The sequence below is a fragment of the Setaria viridis genome, chromosome 9, assembly GCF_005286985.2.
Source record: "Setaria viridis chromosome 9, Setaria_viridis_v4.0, whole genome shotgun sequence".
NCBI lineage: Eukaryota > Viridiplantae > Streptophyta > Magnoliopsida > Poales > Poaceae > Setaria > Setaria viridis.
The window spans coordinates 6,432,848-6,455,305 of record NC_048271.2 but is presented as its reverse complement, the minus strand read 5'-3'; the positions used below and the strand labels follow the sequence as shown (position 1 = coordinate 6,455,305).

The following is a 22,458-nucleotide window of genomic DNA, read 5'->3' as shown; positions in this document are numbered from 1 at the left end:
ACTCATTCCGTTCAGGCGTTCACACCTCACTTTCTCTCTCCGCGGGTGGCACTTGCAGCTGCCGCATCAGCAGTGGTGCTCGCCCCTCGCCGCTCCCTCCACCGCGTGCCTCGTCGCCACCCGCGGTGGTGGCACTTGCCGCGGGAAAGGGTGCTCCGGGCGGCAACGAGGAAGCTCCGCGGTCAGCGGTCGTGGCGGGGAAGGGTCGAGCGGCCGTGAAGCAGGAGCTCCAGGCGGCGGCCATGGCGGGGTAGCTCTGGGAGGTTGCGGAGGAGGAGCTCCGAGTGAAGGCTGTGGCAGGGGAGCACCGAGCAGCAGCCATGGCGAACGAGCTTCGGGCGGCTGCAGCGGCTCTCCTCGCTCCAATTTTGTGGCACATATGTTCGATTCGATGATGAACAAGCTCGATTCGACAACACCAGTGCTCCCCCCGCCACATTGTAGTTGTGATTTCGTGATATTGCCGCCATGATTTTGGAATTTTTTTAATCGACTTTGAGATGTTGCAACATGATTTTGTGATATTTCAACAATAACTTTTGTGATGTTTCACATGCGATCTGCAATGTTGCATATGCGATTTGATTGGGATGAGATGTTTCGTGCATCGACAGTTTGATGTTGAATGTTACTTTGGATGTTGCACACCATTTTTTATGATGTTGCTTTGGGATGTTGCATTTTTTCCAATGCGAGATTGAATGTCGCACGCAACATTATACAGATGTTGCGGCGGATTTTTTCCATCATCAATGAATCACTAAGAAGTTTTTTACACGTGTAATGTTGCAAACGTCTATTTTTGATGTTGCAAATGTTGATTTTCTATGTTGCGGATGCTATTTTTGGATGTTGCAACGGAATACCGGAGCGTCTCTTCTTTGTATTATCTTTTATAATGGTAGAGGTGGATAATTTATATATTGATTTAGAGAAGTTACTTTAGACTTTTTATTATTATAGGTGGTAACTTTTAGAAAATATAATATCCAAGGTCTATGATAGTTAGAGTATACATGAATGATGTTTATGTATTTTGCAAGGATTTTTAGAATTTTTTTTCTAGCATATCTTTTTTTATTAACATTGATTCTTTTCTTCTTTAATTAGTAATAGTAATATTGGACCATCAAAAGATACATTATAGTACCAAGAAATATTGTAAGAGGAACTTTGCCACTTTAGTATTAGGAGAAAACACTGGATTTTTTATTCAAATTAATTTTTGACTTTCTCTTGTTGAATGCTCCACATGCATGCAGCTAGAGCTGGAGCCAGCAATATTGCGAGCTTGGTTGCCATCATGATAATCAAAACAAATTCTCTCTATGTCAACGCAACAGCACTCTTGAAATGTAGGATCTTTCGTACAATAATCTAAGGCGGTAGCGTTGACGTGCCCCAACGATATGCATAACCGTACCGCTGGCATGTACTTTCCAACTGTGCACATTGTCGTATTATGGCAAGTCTCTGCGGAATGAAAAAAACATCGGTTAAAGTTAAATCAAGCATTGATGTGCTAGGTAGAAGCCAGTTGACGTACCTATAGTGGTTAGTGCATGGCTGTTTTGCACAACGATGGGTGACATGATTAAGGCCACGATAGCGGTGGCCACCATGAACAAAGACCAAGCATCCTTGGTTTTGAGAAGCATCATGAGAGCCCTTGTTTCTAATCGTCGATATTATGCTTGTTTTGGATATGGCTTCCACGCCATGCTTCTTGAGGTAGATGGCTAAGCTAAGGCTCTATTTGGGAATCAGGTGTTAAAGTTTAGCTCAGGGTTAAAGTTTAGCACTCTCAAATGGAGGGCTAAAGTTTAGCATCTTTAGGTGTTTGGATAGAGTGCAAAACTTTAGCACCTTTGGTGGAAAAAGATAACAGTACCCCTCCTTTTTCCTTCTCCCGCGCGCGCCAGCTCTGCCCCCGCTGCTCCTCCGGCTCCGGCGGCTTGGGCGCGTGGCGGAGGAGCCAGCGCAACGGCCTGGGCTCAGAGAGGTCGCGGTCGCTGATGACGCGGAGCCCGACCCCGACGAGGCCTGCTACTTCCGCAGCCGGAGGAGATTCCACCACCTCCGCGCTAGGATCTTGAGCTCCTCAGTCGGCCACAGTCTTCGCCTCCGCCGCCCTTGGCGTCTCCGGCTGCTGCGCCGCCAGAGAAGAGCTCATCAGCGGGGAGCATGAACGCGGCCGCGCATCCACCAAGCAGGAACTCGAAGTCGGCGCCGGGCGGAGGCGGCGGGGGTGTGGTGGGGAGGAGAGAGAGGGAGTGCGGGGAGGGGAGCAACATGGGAAAAATCTGGATAGAGACCACTTTTAGCAAGTTTAGCACCTTTTAGCACCCCTTGGAGGAGCTAAACTTTAGCACCCTCCCTTTAACACCTCTGTTTGGGAACAAGTGGGGTGCTAAAGTTTAACACCCCTTCCAAACAGGCCCTAAATGTGGCAAATAATGAATTCACACAATCACGCTCCTTTAAACAGGAGTTATCTTTAGCTATCATTTATTTGATGCCATGTAAGAGTATATATTTTTTTGGTAACAAATTAGAGTTATCTTTAGCCATCATTTAGTTGATACCATGTAAGAGTACTTTAATGGGTAATGTACGCGTCTGGGTTTGGGTGGTCTAAATTTTGCTTTGAGGTAATCTTAAAATTGGAAAGCTTAGCGTAGCAGGCGCCGAGCGCAAGGCCGGAACGGACCAACCAACGCAGCAATGGAGCGTGAAGCTTGGCACATTGATGAACATTGATGGAGAAGCCAGTCTTGCAGCAGGTGGTGTTGGAACTTCGGGAATCAAGGACACCGGAAGTGCTTTTCAACCGTACAGAAGTAACTTAGAATGTGGTTATGCAACAGTTAGAACATATAGAACCGTGTGCAGCTCGTGAACAAAATAAAGGATCTGTTGATGTCAAAAGATAACGGATGAAACAGTATGCACGTTAGTATTTTCATAGTTTCATTTTTTTCAAAACACAATGCAGACGCTCATAAATTTATGCGCACTAATCCTATAAATACACGCACGTAATCCTATCCTTATGAGCACCTACAAAAACCTGCGATGGCAGATCCACTCACAAATTTACGCACACTTAATCCTATGAATAGATGCACGTAACCCTACCTTTATGAGCACCTACGAAAGACTGAGACAGCAGATTCTCAAGATTGACGAAGTCACCACATGTGTCTCACTATCGACGGGCACGTCACATACCACTGAAAGAATAGCACCGGTTAATTTTTGGAATAACTCCATGAAAATACGAGCACTAGTACCGAGTTGAAAACTTAAACCTTGGTGGGAACCTTAGCAGCTAAGCTACGCTCAGTTTACCTTAGTTTCATTTCTTAAGCTACACTCAGTTTACCTTAGTTTCATTTCTTAAGCAGGCTACAATAAGAAATCGCTAATAAAGAAAGCTCAAAGTGATTCGTGGTAAGAGGATAGGAATCAGACTGACTGTTGATTTGATCTGCAATAGCTGATATTTCTTTTGATGCTTATTATGATGGCTACATCGCTCCTAAGAGGGGGCTCAAGCCCCCGTGTCCCAAGCAAAAGGTCGATGAACATTATCCCGGTAAGTTTCAACAATTCATCAAAGACCTTTGATACTTGCAGCATCATGCATGAACTAAATGCAGCTTAATTCAAGCCTCGAGAAAGATGGCTTATATATTGAGGTTATATGCAATTAAACTGGTTTATTATGAGATAATTCTAAACTCAGCCAAAGAGGCCTCTGGTACTAAAGTTCTGTCTTTTCATCTCGTTAATTCATGTGCGTGGAGTCACATCTGGTTATTGCTCTCAATAGATCTGTCATGCGCGTAAACAAGTAAATTTATTATTTATCTTTTTTTTAAGAGGCTACGGCCGGCAAAACGCCGACCTGCATGTTTTTCATATTTTTTTTGGAAACACCTGAATATTTTCATTGATACGCGCATGATGATTGTGAAGAAGCTAAGGGCCGGGGAGGGAGAATAGTCTATCAAGGTACCCTATATTACTTTTTTTCTTCACTAAACTCGTTAAGGAGGAGGGACTCAGCAGAATCGGCAGGCCTCGAGTCCAGTGAGCCCAAAGGGAGATGTGTCACCAGCTGCTGCTGGGTAACGAGGCGTATCAACACGAGTTTGTGCTCAAACACCATGGTGTTCCTTCCGGCTCATCCGGATATATATTCCAAAGCAGGGCCGTGAGCATAGATCCTCTGTGGTGGCCAACACGCCTCGCATGCGAGCACGCGCGGAGCACAGAACACGCATGCCGGCGTATCCTCGATGTCGTTGTTCCAAAGGCTCGGCGCGAAGTCGTCGAGGGGAGCTGGGCCATCCGACAGGAGTAGGAGTAGTAACTAGTACGGCGCCATGTTGTCGCCGACACCATGGATACCGGGCTCGGGTGTCAGGGAGACCGCAACCAAGGTTGCCGGCGGGACGTTGAGCTCGATTGCTGCAGTCGAGGACAGCCGCGGATGCCGAGCTCGGAAACCAGATGGGCTGCAGTATACCTCATCAAGAATTATCAAACAGCCGCTTGCAGTACACAATTCACAATTCATCACCATCAAGATATGGAAGTGGGCGTTCGGTTTCCTTTGCTTATTTTTAGCATCTGTCACATCGAATGTTTAGATACTAATTAGAAGTATTAAATATAGACTATTTACAAAACCCATTGCATAAATAGAGGCTAAACGGCGAGACGAATCTATTAAGCCTAATTAATCCATCATTAGTGAATGTTTACTGTAGCAACATATTGTTAAATCATGGACTAATTAGGCTTAATAGATTCGTCTCGCCATTTAGCCTCCACTTATATAATGGATTTTGTAAATAATCTACGTTTAATACTTCTAATTAGTATCTAAACATTCGATGTGACGGGTGCTAAAAATAAGCAAAAGTAACCAAACGGCCTCTTAGCATCTCGACTTATATCTATGGCCCTGTTTGTATACGCTTTTCCCAGCCATTCGATGTGAAGATTTTCTCGCTTCTCGCTTTTCGCTTCTCGTAGTTCAAATCGTTGAAGCGGCTTACCACATAAGCGAGAATCGGTGGAAATAAGCAAAGCGTTTGGCGGGATTCTCGCTTATTTTCACCGATAAGCCGCTTATAAGCGGATACAAACAGGGCCTATATACTACATGAAGCTTGACACATTATGCAAGCTAGCCCATCAACCCGTGCTCCTGCACGGGCCAATATTTTTGAAAAGTATTGTATTTGAAAATTATTTGGAAATTAAACTCCTTGCTAATAATCAAAATTGTTTGCCTACTATTTTCTCTTTTTTCAATACTTCAACATAATACTTATATAGATGTGTACTTATTTTTGTCTAGTTGTGATTGATTTTTAATTAATAATTACTCTATACACTTTTTCATCCACATTCACACTTTTTTCATTTTGTATCACATCTCCATACATTATGGTTAGCATAAAAATCAATATTTTTCATCATCTTCTCACATACATGGAAAAATGATCTACATTGTGACACTCATCATACCTATATACATTAACTTAGTATTTCTATATTAACAATGATATAAATAGGTAATTTAGAATTATATATTAGTTTTTTTTGGATATTTCTATATGGTGCACATAAATATAAATAGATTAAGATTTAGGTGTTTACTTTAGATTATTTGTAATAATAACATACGTGGGTAACTTGGATACAAATTTAGAATGACATCTTAAGTTATACTTTATAATGATACGCGTGAGTAAATTTGATGAAGATTATGAGGTTACTTTAGATTATTCTTTTATAATGGTAAAGCTCCGTAATTTAGATATAGGTTTAGAATTTATTTTAGAATATTTTCATAATGATAGTGATGGGTAACTTTTTAGAAAATATAATGGACCAATGTTTACATGATTGATGTTTCAGATTTTTGTGAGGATTTTTAGGATTTGTCTAGCATGTCTCATGAGAACTAATGCGGGGTCTCCAATGAAAAAACAATGAGACCACATTACTACAAAACTATTACATTGAGCTACTTCTCATTTGTTAAATATTTGAACACAATACTTATATAGATATATACTTATTATCTTCATCTGATTGTGATAGATTTTGGTTAGCAATTACTCTATAATATTTTCATCCATATATATAATTTTTAGTTTTTCACTTTGCATCACCGGTATGCCTATGTGCTTGATTTGTTTAATGGATCCTAAGTTTTAGCTATAATTTTAATACAGAAATCTATATTCTCATCACTCCCTCTATATCTTTATAAACGGTGACACACATCATACCTATATACCTTAATTATTATATCATATATTAATAGTGTAAGATATAGACGATTTACAATCATATTAGTGTATATTTTTAATCAAGATGATTTGTATTTAAATGTAGGGTTACCTCATGTTACTTTTAGTAATGACATATGTGGGTAATATAGATGCAAATTTAAGTAGTTACTTTAAGTTATTTTTTAAGTATTAGTGGTGGGTAATTTAGTTGCAAATTTAGAGGGTTATTTTAAATATTGTTTATAATGGTGTAAGTGGGTAATTTTGATGAAGATTAGGGGGTTACTTTAATTTATTTTATATAATGGCAGAGGTGGGTAATTTAGATATAGATTTAAGGGTTATTTTTGATTATTTTTATAATGGCATATGTGGGTAATTATTTAGAAAACTTAATAGATCCAATGGCTATGATGATTTAAGATACCGGTTGATTGACAGATCTTTTTTTTTGAGAATTTCTTGAATTTCTCTTTTTTTCCTAGAGTGTCCACCTAGGATCCTAAGTGGCTTCACCTGAAGACTTCAAAAGGAGCTTCCAATTAGTAGTAGTACTCTTGCAGCAGGCGCTATTGGAACTTCATAAATAAAGGACATCGAAGGTGCTTTCTTAACGTACAGAATTAACTTAGAATAATGGGGTTATGCCACAATTGGTATGCAGGGAACCGGCAGAACATATTCGAATGTGTGCAGCTTGTGATCAAAGCAAATGATCTGTTGATGCCAAAAGATAACGCATGAAACAACATGCATGTTAGAGGTATATTCTTGCTTTCCTTTTGTAACCAGGCTGCAAAAAGAAACCGCTAATAAAGAAAGCTAAAGCTCAAAATCGTGGTAAAATGGACAGGAATCGGACCTACAGGGCTACTGGAACTTTGCAGGGATGTCAAGCACATCATCCAAAGGTGCGAGGTCACCTAGCCACCGCCCTCCTACGTATGTTTGATAACCCGCAAGGAAATTTACAAATTTTCTTAGCAGTTCACTAAACCGCCAAGGAATATACAATCCCAGCAAAGAAATAGCGCATTCATTGATAGTTTCCTTTCTGCTATCAAAAAAAAATTGCCCACTAAAGTAATTCGAGTTTGTCAGTATTTTAAAGCGACAATGCGACCTAAGACGAGATATGTGCGCCTTATCGCTATGGCACCTAGACGACGCCTAGGCCTACCGGTTCCCCAAGGCCGGACACCTAGGCGACGCCTTTCAAATACTAGAGTTCAGATCAATGCACCAACAGCAACACAACCTCTAACATTTCACCGGTGCTCTTCCAAATGTCACTCATCCGCAATAGCTACCAATGGAGAAATTCTTGACTAGGTCAATGCAGAAGCTATCTGCCGACGCTCTTTACTACATCCTAAGATGTCAAACGAAGACTTTGTAGACTTCTCTAGCAGCGATGGCCAACGGCGAGTTCACTGTATATACGAGCAACCATAGTGCATCTGCCGATATGGGAGCCACCATCACCCTACTTCTGGGGCATATGCCCTCACTGGGCTCTCTTTGGATCCATCGTGTTACCAAAACTATTGTGGATTATGCAGCCACCTCAAGGATTTAGGAACCTGAACACCAACATTCCTAACATCCAAGGATTTAGGAACTTGGACGTCAAAATTCCCCGCATGTGTTCGCGACGTCAAGGATTTAGAAACTTTAAGTACAAACATTCCTAACATGTATGTACGGGCACAGTGGGAACTTATGTGTAACTATCAAATTAACAAATGTTCATTTCACTAGCGGTGTCTCTGATTTGCCATAGCTAGCATTCCTTTTTACGCTTATTAATTTAGTAAAAGTGGCTACATATCTCTTGAGTCTGAGTACAGTCCTAGAGGCACCTTCTTTCCCAGTCGAGTTTAACATTTACAGCTTCGGCATGTGGCTCCTAAAGATTGTCAGTACCAAGAGGAATAATGACTACAATGGCTACGACGATTTCAACAGCCAATCAAAATTTTCAGAGTTTTCATTGATGTATACGATAGCGAGATGATGGACTTCATGTTGTACGAGTGCGGCGGGGTGATGGCGACCATCATACGATGCATCAAGGTGGCGCTGGTGTGAAGGAGCGGAGCTATAAACTCAATTTTTTTTTGCTTGTTAGGGGGACCAACCATGTTAAATTTTGAAATATATTTGATTTTTTTTCCCGAAAATCGCTGTCATAGGGGGCCGGGCCCCTACCCCCATTCTCCGCCACTGCTGGCGTGCAGGATAGTGCCGCGAAACGGCCAAAATCTCGAATAAACTTAAAAAGTAGTTTAGCTTATGACAAATTTAAAATATCTTTCATGACAGCGGTAGTAGTTACTAAACTCCATGCATCAAGTGCTTATCGTTACTGGTAGATGTTTTGTAGGACGGTGATAAACACAGCTCAAGATATGCACAGTTTGACCCTCAAGTCATTGGTCTATTGTTTTGCCGTGGTTAATTGTTGTATTTATTTCCTTTTGCTGTCACGTTAGGATAAACACTATAGAACGGCATATATTTGTAGTGCCATTTGCTGCTTTGATTCTGTAGGAATTTATAACACTAGCAGCAAATTTGAACTATTTCGAATTGTTGTACTACAACATGGCACAATAAAATACACCATGAATGATAAGACCAATGTTATAGCTCCACTCAGAAACTAAATAACAACAAAATAAGGTATCTGAGGTCAATAGAAGTCGAGCGGATTTTCTGAATAATGTTGAGAACACATAACCAAGTTTTGAACGGCGCAAAAGGTCACATGGATTTTATGTTTCCAAGATCTCTGGAAGTGCCAAACTTCCATTTGGGAGAAGAGTCAGGACGCCGAACTTTCCTTTTCAGACTTTACCACTGTATACTATCCTAAGAATTTCAGCCACGGACGCACTGTGTAGGCGGAGCTGGAGCTCTTCGTGAGGTTGAAGACGACGACAGGAATCGCGATATTGGGCTGGGAATTGCGAACTGATGGAATGGCTCAAATAGAAAACAAAGGCCCACTTGAAGGGGATGGCGTTTTCGGCCTCTCGCCCTTCTCAACTTGGCGGCGACAGCGTAGGCAGCAGGCGCCGCGGCCGCGCAGTGGCGGGCGAGCACTCACAAGTGGCAGCAGGGGCGCCGCGCTCAAAGCTATGGCAGTTGGTGCTTGTAGACGTTGTGATCCATCGTTTTTGGGTTGTTGCCAGAGCTTAGTGCAGTGGCTTTTTCAGGGAGATAAAGTTAATCAGGTGGAGAGAGAGAGAGAGAGTTAGTACCACCGCTGCTATTTCTTATGTGTTTTGATTTTGCACAGTTTTTTCTCTTTGAAATTGCTACGAGGAAATGGCCCTGCGCTACAGTGAATGACCGGTGCATGAGCAAAGCCACCGCCCCCCCCCCCCCCCCCCCCCCCATGTATTATTCCTGGATCCGCCCCCTGGCAGCATACCTCAAGAATTATCAAACAGCAACTTGCATACTTACAGTGCACAGTTCACAATCATCAATGTACTCCCTCCATCCCAAATTACTATTCGTATTAACTTATGTCCAGATACGTAGCGAATGATGTGTACATAGAAAAGCCAAAAGGAATAGTAATTTAGGACGGACCTATATTATAGGTGACGCTTGGCACATTGGTATATCAAATGCACATCGATGGAGAAGCCACTCTTGCAGAAGACACAGTCTTGGAACTTCGGGAATCAAGGACACCAAAAGTATTTTTTAACTGTACAGAATACAGATTACAGAAGTAACTTACAATGAGGTTATGCAAAATTGGAATGCTAGGAACCGGCAGAACATATAGAATTGTGTGCAGCTTGTGAAAAAAAAAGAGCAAAGGATCTATTGATGCCAAAATAAAACAGATGAAACAATATGCATGTTAGAAGTATATTCTTTCTTTCTTTTAATACCCAAGTTACACAAGAAATCACCAATAAAGAAAGCTCAACATGATCTGTGTTAAGATGGACAGGAGTCGGACCTACTGAGCTGTAGGACGTGCCATCAGGATACTGGAACTTTGCAGCAAATGTTGAGCACATCATCCAAAGGTGCATGGTCACCTGTGCCCTCATCTTTCCTTGCATATAACAGTTCTTTACCTTTAAATACAAACATTCCCCCCTAGAAAACATATGAAACAGACAGTTCCATGAATCAATGATTATGTGTTAAATTGCAAAGGTACGTTCATGTTGCCAGACACCGTTTTAAGTTTTGGGAAATAATCTAACCTGCTGTAGGACACCTGCCCTATCATCTGGGGTGGCTTCGATTGTATAATTCTTCACCGCCTCCTTAAGGGAGTCAAACCTTGAAAACACTTTCGCCTTGAAAAAATATGTTCAAATGTTCAAGAGTATGTAATTACATATCTCATAACAAAACAACTGCTAGTGGAAAATTATTGCTACGCAATTGATGCTTACACTGGCTGGGTTGAAGAATGTGCGCCCAACACCAAAATATAGACCCAAGAGATCATACGCCTGAAAAGGTTCAATTGGAGTTGTGCGCTCAGGAAAATAATGGTGAAAAGCTTTTGACAGAATGAAATTTCTGATCAAACAGATCATTGATCCTAATGTACCAAATATGGTATGTGCATGCATCTATGCATGTAGCTCAATCAACACCTGACACATAAGTGTTCTTCGAAGAGGTATTAAGACGTATATTCAGGGTAAATAAGGAGGATAAGAGAGGCATCATCCGCTTATTAGAAGAATATTTGCAGCAGCAAAGGTTGCTTACATTGGTATGCTTACAGTTATAGATAAATTTATAAGAATGTATTTTACGATTAGAAAACAGAAACCACATTCTGCAGCCTTAGAAGGAGGTCAGTTTGTAAATAAACTGCCCACAACATTTCGCTATTTACTGACCTGACAAAAAATGCATTCATCTTTCAGATCATTTCATCTGATTGGGCATAATAGAAATATAATACTTTTTCTCAAAATAGAATTTCGCTTTTTTTATGGGACAGATCCTGTTAGTAAATCACTGTAAATAAATGATAAGGAGAAATTTCTAGGTTGAAAAATAGATGCATATAAAAGAAAGCAGTCCGTTCGACAGTCAAATCGTAATATGATGTGCATGGAGGTATCATTTAGGCTATAGCATACATTATGCCAACATCATAGGTTCATAAATTATAAATAGGTGAGCAATGGATTTGTACCTTCCGTTCAGGATCTGCATACAGGTATTCTAATGGAAAGGGCAACTGCAACAAATAAATTTTAGAGAAAGTTGTTAAGGGAAGGAAACATTTTGCAGGATGCCAGTACACAAACAAAAGAAGATGAGTATTATTCTCTCTCTTGTTTTAGAAATTTGTTGTCTATCAAGTCAACAAACAAGAACAAGTTACTTATACCACTTCTAGAAAACAATACAAGGCCTAAACAGTGAAATCAAACATATGCTGATATGCGATACATGTTCACAAATAATCCCTCCGTCCCAAATTGTAGGTCGTTTTGGCATTTCTAAGTTCATGCTTTTGCTATAAATATATATATATATATATAAATATATATTATGTCTAGATACATAGTAAAAACTATGAATCTAGAAATCCCCAAAACGATCTATAAATTGGGATATAATTTGGGACGGAGGGAGTAGTTCATTCCGTGTGTGTTCAAGATTTAAAGCTAGCTAGGTTACAAAATGAGCATATACATACACGCTCAGCAAGAATACGGGCTTTATCTGGAGTGCCAACACCAATAGCAATGAGTTTTACTCCAGCCAAATCAAATCTCTCCTTTGTGTCCCTCAAAACAGAGGCCAACTCCCAGCTACATGGGAGCAAAGCAGAGGTGACTGTTAGCCCAAAGAAAGAAATTGAAGAAACAACATCAAGTTATACCGGCTAATGCAGATACAGTTAAGCTTCCTCACTCACCAGCAGGGGCACCCAAAATGCCTTAACAGCGCAACAACAGCCATTCCCTGCAAAGATAATCAAGCATTCGGTAAGTCATGTACATGTGACATCATATTCATGCGAAATTCTCGTGGCGGCACTGAATAATTTTGAGTGAAAGGTTTTTAGTGTTTCCAAATCTCTAAGAGGGCAGATTTTGTCCAGTCAAAAGTTCCTACTTTATTAAGGCCCTCTAGATTGCAAAGATTTACATGTAAGTGTGGCCGAAATAGAACTACGAAGACTCTCCTAGTTCAGGTATCCTTGCTACGAATAGACCAAGCTCGAATTCGATGAGCATCTCCACTCCACCTCGTTCTGGTCCCACAGATCCCTGAACAGGACGGGCTCGCCGGTAGCCGCGGAGTAGATTTCGACGCCGCCAAGGGCCTCGCCGATTCCCGACCCTGGATCCGGAGAAGAGGAGGGCACGGATGGGGAGCTCGCGGCGGCAGTCCCCACCGGCGACGGTGAGCGGCGGAGACGGAGGTGGCGGTGGCGGAGGCCAGGGAGGGAGACGAGGTCCAGGCCGCGGGAGGAGGCAGCGGTGGGGCGAGCGGGCGGCGGGAGGGAGACGCGCGGGGCTAGCGAGGTGGCCACGGGCGCGGCCATGGGTGCGGCGGGAGACGCGGCGGTACCCTAGCCGCGGAGGAGAGGGGAGGAGAAGAGTGGAGGTTGGGTTGGAGGGCGCCGCCCGCCGAGGGGAGGAAGTGACCGTTGCGGTGGGACGGAGGCGGTTGCGGATGGCGGGACGCGGGAGGTGTGGGTGTGGCCACGAGTTACTGCTGGGCTGCTAGAGTGCTCTGGTTCTTCGAGAGGCCTGACCCTGACGAAATTGTTCTTCTTCCCGTGCTGGCTCGTTGGCTGACTGGACTCTGGAGGTTACAGCTCCAGAACGCTCCGATTTGGGAATCAGATCATCTGCAGTCAAGCTCATGAATGTGTCTGCAGTCACGCATCTCCAACGTCCGCTTCGGATCAGACGGCGCCCGACAAACTCGCCTACGCAGGCCGGCCCATCTCAACCCACAGCCCCACATCACCATGCGACTGAATCAGCGTTGCCGCCCAGCTGCTCCGGCCGTTTGTCTGCTGCCGTGCCGTCATCAAGCGCCGCTCGGTGGCGAGGTTCCGGCCTCCTTGCCGATGCGTGCGCCGCTCAAGTACGGACGAGGTGGTCCCAAGCGCATGACCTTCAACTGCAGAGCTGGTTTCTAAAGGCTAATCTGCTAGTTTGTCCTGTGTTGAACTGACAAAAATGAATGACCCTTTGCACTCTGTAGAAACTGAATGACAATTGTACTATAAAAATGATAGAAACTGAATGCCAATTCAAGTGTATATGTCAAACTGAACTTTACACTTGAACCACAAAACTAAAAGCTACTCTTCAAAACCAAGCTTGACACCCATGCGAGGTTTGTGGCAAATGAAGGGTGTGGTTATGTTCCAAAACCAGATCCGCCACTTTATAATTTCCCTTCTCTCGATCCATTATAACACCCATGCGAATTTGACAATCAGTTCTAGTTTCAGCTCTTGGACACTTTGTAAGATGATCCCTTTTATCTTCCAATCTATGTCCTTCATTTCCACGAACATATCTGTAGGACGTAATCTTCCCATCCAACTTTCTTTTGTCCGTGTACCTTTTTCTAACCTCAAATCCTTTTTGACCTCCATAACTAATCCAAAACATCCAAGCCTCATCTATAGTACTGAACTCCGTACCAACTTGAGGTTTCAAATTAGGCAGCAAACCCTCCCTACAAGAAAAAAAATGATTTGGTGGTTATTTGAACAGCTAAAATCTATCTGATCTTATGGAGAAAAAGTAACGACCATGGTGTTACGCATCTATGTTCTTCCATCTCAGATATGCAGATTTCTTTTTCTTGCAGGCAAGATGATGTTTCCTTTAATCTAATGAAGGAGGTGGAAGGCAACCAAATCCACGGCTTGATCAAATGGAAGGCAACACAATCTGTGTATGTACAGGAACGGATGAGGAGTGAAGATTAAATTACCTGTTCCTCGGCCGACGGTAAATGGCCAAAAGCATCAGGCGATCGCCGCCCTCGCAGCTTGCCCCTCGCGCCAAAAAAGAAAGCCGTCGCGCCAAAAACGCAATCATGTGCGCTAAAAATGAGCAGCTGCGACTCTTTCTGGGGAAAGAGGCCGTGTGCTTACTGGGCCTCGGCCCAGTGTGTGGAGGCGTGGACAGCAGGGAAGCCGGTCGCCGTCTGATCTGAGCGGACGATGGATATGCGTGACTAGAGACACACGTTAATAAACTCGACTGCAGAGGATCTCATTCCCCGATTTGGGAGGAGATACGGCAGATCTTGTTTGAATTGGGCCTTGTTGCGTTTATATGCTGATGACAGAGTGTGATTCTTCATGGTAGGAATTACGATACCAGGATTGGCATGACCAGAGACACACGAATTTGAGTGACCAAACAAGTTTATTTCATTTCATCATTTGAGGACACATGTTTCGCATGATTTGATTCTCGTAGCATATAGTATCTGTTTCAATTCGGTGGAACTTCAAGACTCTTCCTGACGAATGAACAGACCCGGGCTTCAGTCTAGCTAGTATCCGGCACATACACAGAGCGTTTAGCCTTACACATTCGGCTGCTAAAAGAAAGCAAGTGTCAAGCGACTGGAACTTTGCGGCAGGCGCTGAGCACATCGTCCATAGGAGCATGGTCGCCGGTGCCTTCGTCTCTCCATGAGTACAGCAGCTCCTTCCCTCTGAACACGAACATCCCACCCTGGAGACAGAAACGAGAAACGGTCAGCGGATGAGAATCTTCAGAGTTCAGGTTATGGATGATGCGTGCACAGGGGTGTGTGCAGAGGACTTCGAGCAACCTGCTGCAGGACACCGGTCAGGTCGCCCGGGGTGCCTTCCAGCGTGTAGTTCTTCGTCGCCTTCTTGATGTAGTCGAGCCTCGAGTATATTTTAGCCTTCAGAGACATCACCATCAAGTGCAAACAATGTCAGTGTCAGCAGCTCTCCATGGAATGGGTGCACGGCCAAAAGACGGTAGCTGCAGTGCTCTCACTGCTCAGCTACCTCAAGTAGTGATGCTTACACTAGCTGGACTGAAGAGCGTCCGACCCAAACCATGGTACAGTCCCAGCACGTTGTAAGCCTGAAAGGATGAGTTCGCAGTACCTCAGTCATGCACACAAAATTCGGATCAAACACACAAAACATTCCAGCAGTTCAGATAAATTTGGAGGGGGATCTAAACCTTGCGCTCGGGGTCGGCGTACAAGGAGTCGACAGGAAATGGCAGCTGCAATGCAGTCATCTCGTAAATTCAGTTTCCGGCAGTGTTCAGCTGCGAGCACACTCCCACCGAGCGCAAAATTCAGCACGAGGTCACTTACCCCGTCGGCGAGAATGCGAGCTTTATCAGGAGTGCCGACGCCGATGGCGATCAGCTTAGCCCCGGCCGAATCGAACCTCGCCATGGAGTCCTTCAGAACAGAGGCCAGCTCCCAACTGCGATAATGGACACGCCAGCTAAAATTCAGTAGTAGCGAGCAACGAAGGAACAAGAAGCTGTAAGGATGCAGCGTGCCTCGAAATCGATCTCCTCACCAGCAGAAGCACCCGAAATGCCTCAGCAGCGCCACCACGGCCACCCCCTGCGCGCGTGAGAGGTTTCAGCACAGGACAACAAGGCAGCCGCCGCGATCGGCTCTAGTTAGGAGGACACGCAAGTACCTCGGTGGGGTCCCACAGGTCCGTCAGCGGGACGGCGTCGCCGGTGCCCGCGGCGAGGACGGAGACGCCGCCGAGGGCGTCCCACGCAGGCGCGCCGGCGACGGGAGCCGAACCGGAGGAATCCCCCGAGACGGTCAGGGAGCGATGGCCGACTCGCGCTCCGCCGCGTGGGAGAGAGGCGCGCGCGGCCGAGGCACGGACAAACCGCCGGCCGGAGGCGCACGCGCGGGGAGCGGTCAGCGGCGCGCCTCGGAGCGAGATGGCCGTCGCCATGGAGAACCTGGGTGGCGACTGGGGGCTGACGCGGGCGCACGTGCCGAGGCGACGCCTGGACCAGGAAAGCTCGCGCGCGTGCGTGTCCGGTGAGCCGCCACTGGGACGGACAGGGAGCGAGCGAGTGGCCGCCGTTGGTGCGCGAAGGCGGGGAGGCCGCGTGGCGCGGAGTTGGTGACTGGTGATGGTCATGGATTTTACCTGGGCCGATAGATGGGTGCCCTGCAGAGGCAGCCCACAAACATGGCCTTGTTGGACGATGCCCGACTGTGGGCTAGCCCACGGGCGCTCTCTGCCTTTCTCGGCACCGACAGTCACAGTAGTAAACCTCTGTCATTTGCTCCCAGCTGCATCCTATCTCAAACTTCCATTGCTGCTTGGTAACCTCTGCTAGTTAACTAAGCTATCTCTGTTAGCTTGGTTAGGACTCGATAGGATATTCTAGCGCTGTGTTCTCAAGGCAACAAGATAAACTAATGTACGTATGGAGAAGCACGAAGGCACATTGAGAGATGTTTTCCTTAATGCAAGTACCTAGGAAGATGTCTCCCTAAGTTCCTAGCCCTCGCCCCTGATGCCAAACCTAGCCGACCGCGGTGACCGTGCTCTGAAGCAGGAGACCGGGATTAGGCCTTACGCAACCACCCCTCGGTAGAGATTCGCAAAGTGTCGAGTCCTTTCAGACCGTGTATACGTAGGTACATGAGCCGGTGGATTCGGATCCTTTGCGTCGGTGTGCCAAACGCCTGCTGCATGTACAACACGGCGTCGCTGCACGTGCCGCTCCCTTGGATACTACGGATCGGTTCCGAAGAAAGTGAAAGTCGCGTTGCCGGTGTCCTCTCTTGCATTTGCCTTCGCCGCTAAAAGTGAAAAGCCGCAGGAAATGATACACTTCATGAGGTTACCGTACAAGTACTGGAAGAAGAGGAGGTCCATCTGGCAGGCTCACAGTACTCTCGCAAGTAGTTGTAGGCTCGTGGAATTGTAATACTCCCTCCGGTTTTTATTAGATGTCGTATTTGATTTTTGCGAATCGTCGGAATTAGATGTCGTGCATGTGTCTTGACTCGCTAGAAAAGATTGGCCTGCATGTATGCCTTGGTGACCGCGGACTTGCATGCAGAGGCAAATCAACGACTTGCATGCTAGACATGCAGAATTAATTAGCTACGAGTTTTAACCGAGGAAGATTAACGCAGGGGAGGAGATTTAACCATCTCCTTGGTCCGTGCGCTGGAGGGAAATACGACACCTAAAAACAAACGGAGGGAATACTACTATACAGTACCATACTCTACATAAAAAAGGGTGGAAAATACGTATACTAGCAGGGAAAAGCACCATGCGTGGGCCCCGCGGAGATAGAAGCCGGAGCAGTAAAGTTTTGTATTTCTTTTCCCAATCGCCATTATTTTTTTAAACCGGCCACGCACCCGTGGAGCGGGCAGCGGAGTGCTCGTACTAGCCAATTTCCGCTTTGCTGCACAAATCCCAACCCCGCGGGGACCACGCAGGAAGAAGGAAGACGAGAGAGAGAGGGGAGGGAGGTGTGGCACGCGTCCCCGTGTAAACAAACCGAGATTCCCATCCCCTCCCCATGTGCGGCGAGGCACGCATCGTCCCTCGGCGAGCGGGCTCGGGGGCCTCCCAAAGTAGGGTTAAAAAGGGGTTAGTTGGCACCGCCTACAATCATGTCCTAATCCCCTGGCCGGCGGCCTAGGGCTCGATCACGCGGGAGATCACCGGCGGTTACCCATTTTGCTGGAGCGCCGTTGAGATTTCATGAGGTGCTAGTGCTACTACTAGCTAGCGTAATGGCAGATTCCTCATCCTCTTTCTGTTGTTGTTTGCCGGTAGAAATTTTCTTCTTCCAATCGGATACTGTACATTTGATCTGCTTCTTCAGTGATCAGTGACAGTGAGCGTGCTGCAGAGTGCTAACCATGCATACAAAGTACAATAATGGGGTTAATATCACATGAGAGGGTTATTAAAATCAATTGTTCAGACTTAGGGACAATGCAGATTGTTCTAAAACAAATATGGCGATAGCTCTAGGATTTTTTCCTCTCCTAAAGTGTTGTGCTCGACGTTATCATCATCCTGGCCAGCTCTAAACAACGGATCGGATTAGTTTGTGGCTGCTGGCCTGAATGCATCGCGGCGACTTAGCTTCCTCGGAGCGGGTAAACAACGAGCCCCGGCAGCATCCGTTGGGTTCCACCCAATCTTTGCGAGCAGGAGCAGGACTTCTCTTTTGTTCTTTTCTTCTCCAGTCATGTCGTGCATCGATCCGCACTCGCTAGTCGCTAGCGCTACTATGTTAGATTGTTAGTTAATGAGCTCGCTGTTTGGTGTAAAGTATGTCTCGCGTGAAAGCCCTCAAACTGTCTCTAATAAACTATGCCTATATGGAGGTCGAAGTGTGTGTTAAGTAAGCCGTCATCTCGAGATCCGCAACCCATTGTGTAGTAGTGTACATGGAGTCGAGATCAGGAGATGCGTGTGTTGTGGTGGCTTTTTAACCCGCGAAGGTGCTGTGAAACGAATTCTGAGCTGTTGCGAGTACTATCCAGTTTCTCAGTTAATTATCACGGGATAATTTACAAACTTGATGCTTAGTTTCTACTCTCTCTGTTCCAAATTGTATTTCAAATTATTTCAAATTGCAGGTCATTTTAACTTTTTAGTTCATAAATATTATTATGCATCTAGATATAGTGTATGTCTAGGGGCATAATAATAGATATGAACCTAAAAAAGTCAATGACCTACAATTTGGAACGAGGAGGAAGTAATACTTAACTGATGTGTCACTGATCTGTGGGTCCAGTAGCAACTGAATTACCAGTGAGACAGTGGGTGTCAACTGTCTAGTCTTGAGTTGCCACCCAACGAATTCGGTGTCGTATTCCCAACTGCCTTCATATAGCTAATAATTACACTTTGCAGCAGTGCATATTGTTACTGGCCGGTAATAAGGTTACGGTCGATATAGCGTGTGCTTAAAGCAAACTATCCCACAGAATCAAACAACATATATCCAATGCAATCATGCCAAAGACAGCACAGTTAATCACAGTGTCACCGTACGTACAAGCTATATAGATCGAGGAGACCCATGCATTGTGCCTAGCTAACGAATTGGTAACTCGCAGAAAAGACACGCTAGCTAGCGCCATTTAAACTAGTGGTGAGGCTGCCGGCCGCTTCCGGCTTCCAAGTTCCAAGCCACTTCTCTGTACTTGCAGGGCTTCTCCCGTCATCATCTTCCCTGACCTCTCTCTCTCGCCAGCTCCTGCAGCAGTGCAGCTGCACGGATCATCACCACGTATGCCCATTTGGCACTTGGGTAGTAACTGCGACGGACAATTGTTTGGTATGCGCCTTAACTACGGCCATTTCGGTGGTGTGTGTGTTAAGTGAGATCGAGCCGTGTACGTACGCGTACCCATACGCCATTTTTGTGTACAGAGCAGAGGGCGTGCGACACGAGCAGTGTATGTACTATATACAATAGCTCGGCCACATCTGGAGAAACCCGGGTTCCCATGCGTGCGCGAGACAAAAGGCGCGGACATGTGCATGGGGCCGCGCTTGCGCCAGCGCCATCGGAATGATGGAGGAGGACGCAGGTCTCGGCGTCGTCGGATTAAGCTAACCGCTAATCCATCCAAGCGGCATGGCGAGCCCGAGAAGCTAGCCCGCCGCGCTGCCGCTGCCGGCCTGCAGCTGCCTCTGTCCGCGAGCGAGAGGGCGGCGTGGTTTGCAAGCCACGACGTGGTCGCAGGAAACCCGAGGTCGCCATGGCCGCTCACCACCCTCGTCCTCGCTGCACGGCCTTTCACAAGAGACCTAGATTACGAGCAAAATTAACGGCACGCTTCGCTTCTCTCGATCGCGTGTAAACTACTCCCCGCCCATCAGAATGCTGTCGCCCGCTCGCGCACAGGTGTCAGCCCGTTGGAGACGCAAAGGCACAACTAGTCCAGAAGGACTGTATTGTAGGGGTATGCAGTTTTGAGGATCGCCATCGCCAAGCATGGGTGGCGCGTCACGCGAACCAACAGTACTCCGTACATTTTTTATGGGCAAATGGGCAACGCAGATTTGACCACGTCAAGATGTTACTAGTAGATGTGAACAAGCGGTCGCTTCAGGTCGACGCCGAGATGCGTTTGAATAGGAAACATCAAGTCACGGGCATGGGCGTACGTACATTCGTTCGTTGGGAATTTCTCCGGCCGCCGGCGTGAGAATGAATGAACGAACGAATGATCACGGAATTATTGCGGCATGTCGCGAGCACCACCGCGGGCGTGCCTTGAACAAAGACACAAGCATCAAAAAAAGGAAAACGAAGTCAGTGGCCAAATTTTCTCGCTTCCACACAACAACGCCACCAACCAGCTCGGTTCGCTTGCGGTTTACACTTCGCGCTATCGAGGTAGTAACCAAACTTTGACCTCGATCGGCCGAGCCAAATCGCCCCCACGCGCCGGCGCCGCCGCTTTTCGACGCAGACGCCCGGGTCCGGTGTTGGTCTGGTACTCCGGTCCCGTGTGGCGCATGGGGAGGATGAGGAAGATGCCGCGGGAGCGATCGACACCGGCCGGCGCCCAAGTTGGCGACCAACCAACCGTACCATAACGCGCCGCATTGAAGTGGTGACCAGGAAAAGGACGGGCGATGCCACCGGTTTCCTACCCACGCGGCCACGCCTCACGCGACGTTATCGCATCGGGACTCGGCCCCCCGCGGCCACCGGCTGCCATACGCGCCGCCCCGGAGATGTATACTAGCTGAGGGGGCTGGGGCGCGCGCGCCCGCCGACGTACGCCAACGAACGGACCGGGGCCGATGCGCCGTCACGTTCGAGGCCAGGCGAAGAGCCACGTCTCATCGCGTAGGCGTGCCAGCGCGTGTCGCGGGCTGCTTGGTTGGACGTTGCGGCTGCCGTCGGCGCGCGCGGAGGCCGGAGGCGTGGGTATTTTCTCGCTGGAATTCACGACGCGGTTGTAGCCTTGTAGTTGGAACGACTCCCAGTCCCAGGCCCATCACGCTGTCGTATCACCGTTTTCCTCCGCACGGCCTCCGTCCGTGCATTTCTAATGGAATATTTAGGTTAGCTTGAAGAATTAGAACAGATGCATATCTCCCTCAAGGCCTCAACCCTCATTACATGATGGTCAACAGGTTTGAGCTACAAGACGATCAGCATTCGATAGGAGGTAAACCAAAGCATTTAAAAATGAATATCAGGGATATGAATGGCTGGTAGAGAACCATATAGGAGGAGCGATGGGAGTATGGGACAAGTGATGTTGTTTTATATGATAAGTTAATTTTTGATCTAGCTGATTAGATTTCTTTTACAACGTAACACCTCGGATTTGAATCTAACTGATGTATCAGGTGCTTGCATTTTTCTTTATTTATTTCAAGAATTAAGGATGCTAAGCATTCAATGATAAGTGATGTGTCTGTTGACAGTGAGTCATCTATGTTGAGACTCTCTTGAAGGTTATCATAGTAGTGTTTCCGTTCGTATAATATCAGTGTTTGTATGGACTTGCCAAACTAAAAGAATGTAATACTATATTGGTGTATAGATTTTTAAACTTTATATGCACTGCACTTATGAACTTCATCAGCCCGAGAAAGGAATATAAATTTTCGTCGCCAATCAAGCATTTACGTTGTACCTACGCGTGCTGCGAATGGGCCACCAAGACTAGGACAATGCCGTAACTTGTACTGGACAGCTTAGCTAGCTAGCGTCTACTATTGTTGGGTATACTAGTATTGCTCCGTTGATGGCCCTCGGAAGAATTGTACGAGGGCAAAGTCGGTACCTCTTCTTTCCATGAACGAACAAAAGTAAGGTGATGTTTGGTTACTTTAGTCCCTGGACTAAAGTTTAGTCGAAAGATTAAATTTTAGTCTCTATCCTGTTTGGATTCAGGGACTAAAGTCCATTAAAACAGAATAAAGACTATAATACCCCTAATCAATGCAAAAACTTGTTTTGCTCAGTTCACTGTGTTGCTCAAGATGCCATGTTTTGCTCCTGTTTGGCTCAAGCCGCCATGCCCGGCCGCCCTGCTGGCCGGTTCTGTGCGTTAGGCAGAGCATGAAAATTGCTCATACATTCCATTTTTTTTTAAACAC

The 22,458-nt window shown here is 45.9% G+C and overlaps 2 protein-coding genes across 2 annotated transcripts; both read right to left on the bottom strand.

Annotated features, from left to right (window-relative positions):
* Positions 1-9,764: 9,764 nt before the first annotated feature.
* Positions 9,765-13,075, bottom strand: LOC117836124 (thioredoxin-like protein AAED1, chloroplastic). The gene is made up of 8 exons (XM_034715499.2): positions 12,577-13,075; positions 12,244-12,290; positions 12,022-12,136; positions 11,512-11,556; positions 10,751-10,810; positions 10,556-10,651; positions 10,303-10,445; positions 9,765-10,041 (listed from the first exon to the last, which is right to left on the bottom strand). Exons 1-7 carry the CDS (start codon positions 12,874-12,876, stop codon positions 10,326-10,328), a joined length of 783 nt encoding a protein of 260 aa, XP_034571390.1. The 5' UTR covers positions 12,877-13,075; the 3' UTR covers positions 9,765-10,041; positions 10,303-10,325.
* A 1,637-nt stretch (positions 13,076-14,712) lies between these two features.
* On the bottom strand, positions 14,713-16,346 carry LOC117836679 (thioredoxin-like protein AAED1, chloroplastic). The gene is made up of 7 exons (XM_034716147.2): positions 16,012-16,346; positions 15,886-15,932; positions 15,672-15,786; positions 15,533-15,577; positions 15,371-15,430; positions 15,147-15,242; positions 14,713-15,046 (listed from the first exon to the last, which is right to left on the bottom strand). Exons 1-7 carry the CDS (start codon positions 16,282-16,284, stop codon positions 14,927-14,929), a joined length of 756 nt encoding a protein of 251 aa, XP_034572038.1. The 5' UTR covers positions 16,285-16,346; the 3' UTR covers positions 14,713-14,926.
* Between the last annotated feature and the right edge of the window lie 6,112 nt (positions 16,347-22,458).